The 2,641-nt window shown below is 40.4% G+C and overlaps 1 protein-coding gene across 1 annotated transcript in view; it reads right to left on the bottom strand.

Moving 5' to 3' along the window:
* LOC143301797 (coadhesin-like) overlaps positions 1 to 2,641 on the bottom strand; it is a 28,755-nt gene that overhangs the window by 15,240 nt on the left and 10,874 nt on the right. The window contains exons 3-4 of the mRNA XM_076616189.1: positions 1,837 to 2,007; positions 168 to 338 (exon numbers count right to left, since the gene is read on the bottom strand). Coding sequence (XP_076472304.1) covers positions 168 to 338; positions 1,837 to 2,007 — 342 coding nt within the window. The remainder of the gene's footprint in view (positions 1 to 167; positions 339 to 1,836; positions 2,008 to 2,641) is intronic.

Below are 2,641 nucleotides of genomic sequence, written 5' to 3' on the forward strand. Positions count from 1 at the left end.
ACGCATGCATACATAAGCACGCTCTCACCACCACCAACCATGTTTTCATATTCATGCAATTTTAGAATGTTGATTCGTGGTGACAAATTATTTTCAAAATCAAGATGACTTATGTGCATTAAATGCAACAGTTAAGAGCCAATCTTGACAGTCACCAAAACACTTACTGGGACATGCAGCTGTGTTGCACTGAACACTGTCTGTACCAGGACCATAACAAGTGTTTCCTCCATGTTGAGGGGCAGGGTTGTCACACTCACGGGTTCGTGACTTGGTTCCTTCCCCACACGTGACGCTACACAGTCCGTATGGCCCCCAGCTACCCCAGTTTCCATCAACTTCACACACACACACACACACACACACACACACACACACACACAGAGTAAATTGCTTTTGCGTATATTGGTCTGGTTGGCTGAATGGCCGATACCATGAGTACAGTCGTTGATCATCATCCTCACCATAAAAATAAACTTACAGCTGTCCAGGAACTACCTCACGATCAACTTAATCTCCCATCAAAACAAGGTCATGCTAAATATCATGCCAAATTCAATTCAATTCAATTCAATTCAAAGTACTTTATTATCAACCAAAAACAGAAAATTTTCTTTAGGCTCACTTACAATAAAATGCCCGTCAGCACATCCTTCACTTATCACCATGCACACATCAATTATTATGTAAAAAGAAAAACATGTGGGTAAGATACTATTACATTATGATTCAGAGTGTAACAACTGTGTGTGTGTTGCGTGTGTGTCCATGCGTGTGCATGCATCGTTTTGTGAGTGCGCACGCGCGCGCACGCGTGTGTGTGCCTGCGTGTTGAGTTTGCGTGCGCGCGCACGCGCGCGAGCATATGTGTACGTTTCACTCATTATAAAAAGGAGAATATTCAGTAAGATAATAATAACATTTAAAAAGACAAATGCTCATCAACAGATAAACCCGAAAAAACGAATGAGCAACTGGCACACCCTTCCTTGATCACAGCATACATATTAACTATCATGTTAAAAGAAAACATTAAGGTAAGAAAAGAAAAATTACATTTTAAGATAAAGTGAAACATTTCATTGATATAAAATGAAAATATTCAGTAAGATAATTATAACATTTAAAAACATGAAATCACAGTTGAAGGGTCAACACTGCCACCAAGACTAAAAGCATCTAAAACTCCTTTCACGCCCCTCTGCAGCAAAACAATAACACTGAGCACGCGCATGCATGCATACATATAGGGAAGATAGACAACTGTCATCACAACAATAAGCAAATCACAGACAATGGAATAAAAACTGAAGCCACAAGCAGAAACGACCAATGCTGAGAAACAGACAGGCCTCAGATCAGGAATCTCCGGACACTATGGACAGTACGAACATCAATAACAAGACCTTTACCACGTGACCACGTGTTTGTGGACTTCATGAAGGTAATCAAATGAGTATATAGAGTGAAAAGAACATTGCACTTACTTCAAATGTCACATATATATGATCCTAAATCACCCCAAATTTTGTGTATGTCTGTGAGTCAAGGACGTTGACAACTGACACGGAGAAGAGATTACAGGGCACAGAGAGAATGGTTGCTTTTGAAAACTCCCCAGCATCTTCTACCATGCTACTCTCAAATCACAAACGCACATAAGCAAATAATGAGATACTATGATGATCTACTAACTACAAAAAAAAAACACAAATTGAAGTGGTATAGACAGACAGATAGATAGGCATAAACTCATAAAATCACCAAGGAAACTACTGGGATATGCAGATGTGCTTTAATCAACTCTGCCTGTTTTACAACAGGAACACACATTACCTGGACATGAGCCCACAGTGCATTCTGATCTCTCTGTGGAGGAACCGGCACAAGGACTGCCGCCTATTCCGGGGGCAGGGTTGTTACACCAACGGTATCGTGTCTTGATTCCTGTCCCGCACGTGACGCTACACGGTTCGTATGGCCCCCAGCTGCCCCAGTTTCCGTCAACTGCACACACACACACACACACACACACACACACACACACACACACACACACACACACACACACACACACACACGCACACACAATACACACACAGAGAAATGGTGCAGAAACGTATCATTGAACTCATCCAAGTTGCTGGGAGATATGTTTGGGTTTCAAGACGGCATGATATCTTTTTTCTTGTTCTCAAATAAAAGAAAAGAAATACAGATTCTGTACAGAACACACACAATGACACTACCTACACCAAAGTGGATACTGAAAATTAACTAGAATAAACATTGGAAAAATGAATTGACTGTAGCTCTCACTGAATGAGTTTCATTACGTCTGTCAGGTACACAGATCTGAGCCAAACTGGAAAATCAGCTGCACGTTACAGTGTTCCTTGAAAAATTCTCAAATCATTGAGATACATAAAAACAACATGATTTAAACGGTATTATCATATCAAACAAAATGTAAGCGTCACAGACCAAATATGATTAGTGGTGAGTAAAATCTTAAAATGTCATGAAAATTCTTAGTGATAACAAAAATTAATGCTGTCGATAATGCAAACACACACACACTCACACACACACACACACACAGAGTCACACACACACACACACACACACACACACACACACA

This window comes from Babylonia areolata, chromosome 28, assembly GCF_041734735.1.
Source record: "Babylonia areolata isolate BAREFJ2019XMU chromosome 28, ASM4173473v1, whole genome shotgun sequence".
NCBI lineage: Eukaryota > Metazoa > Mollusca > Gastropoda > Neogastropoda > Buccinidae > Babylonia > Babylonia areolata.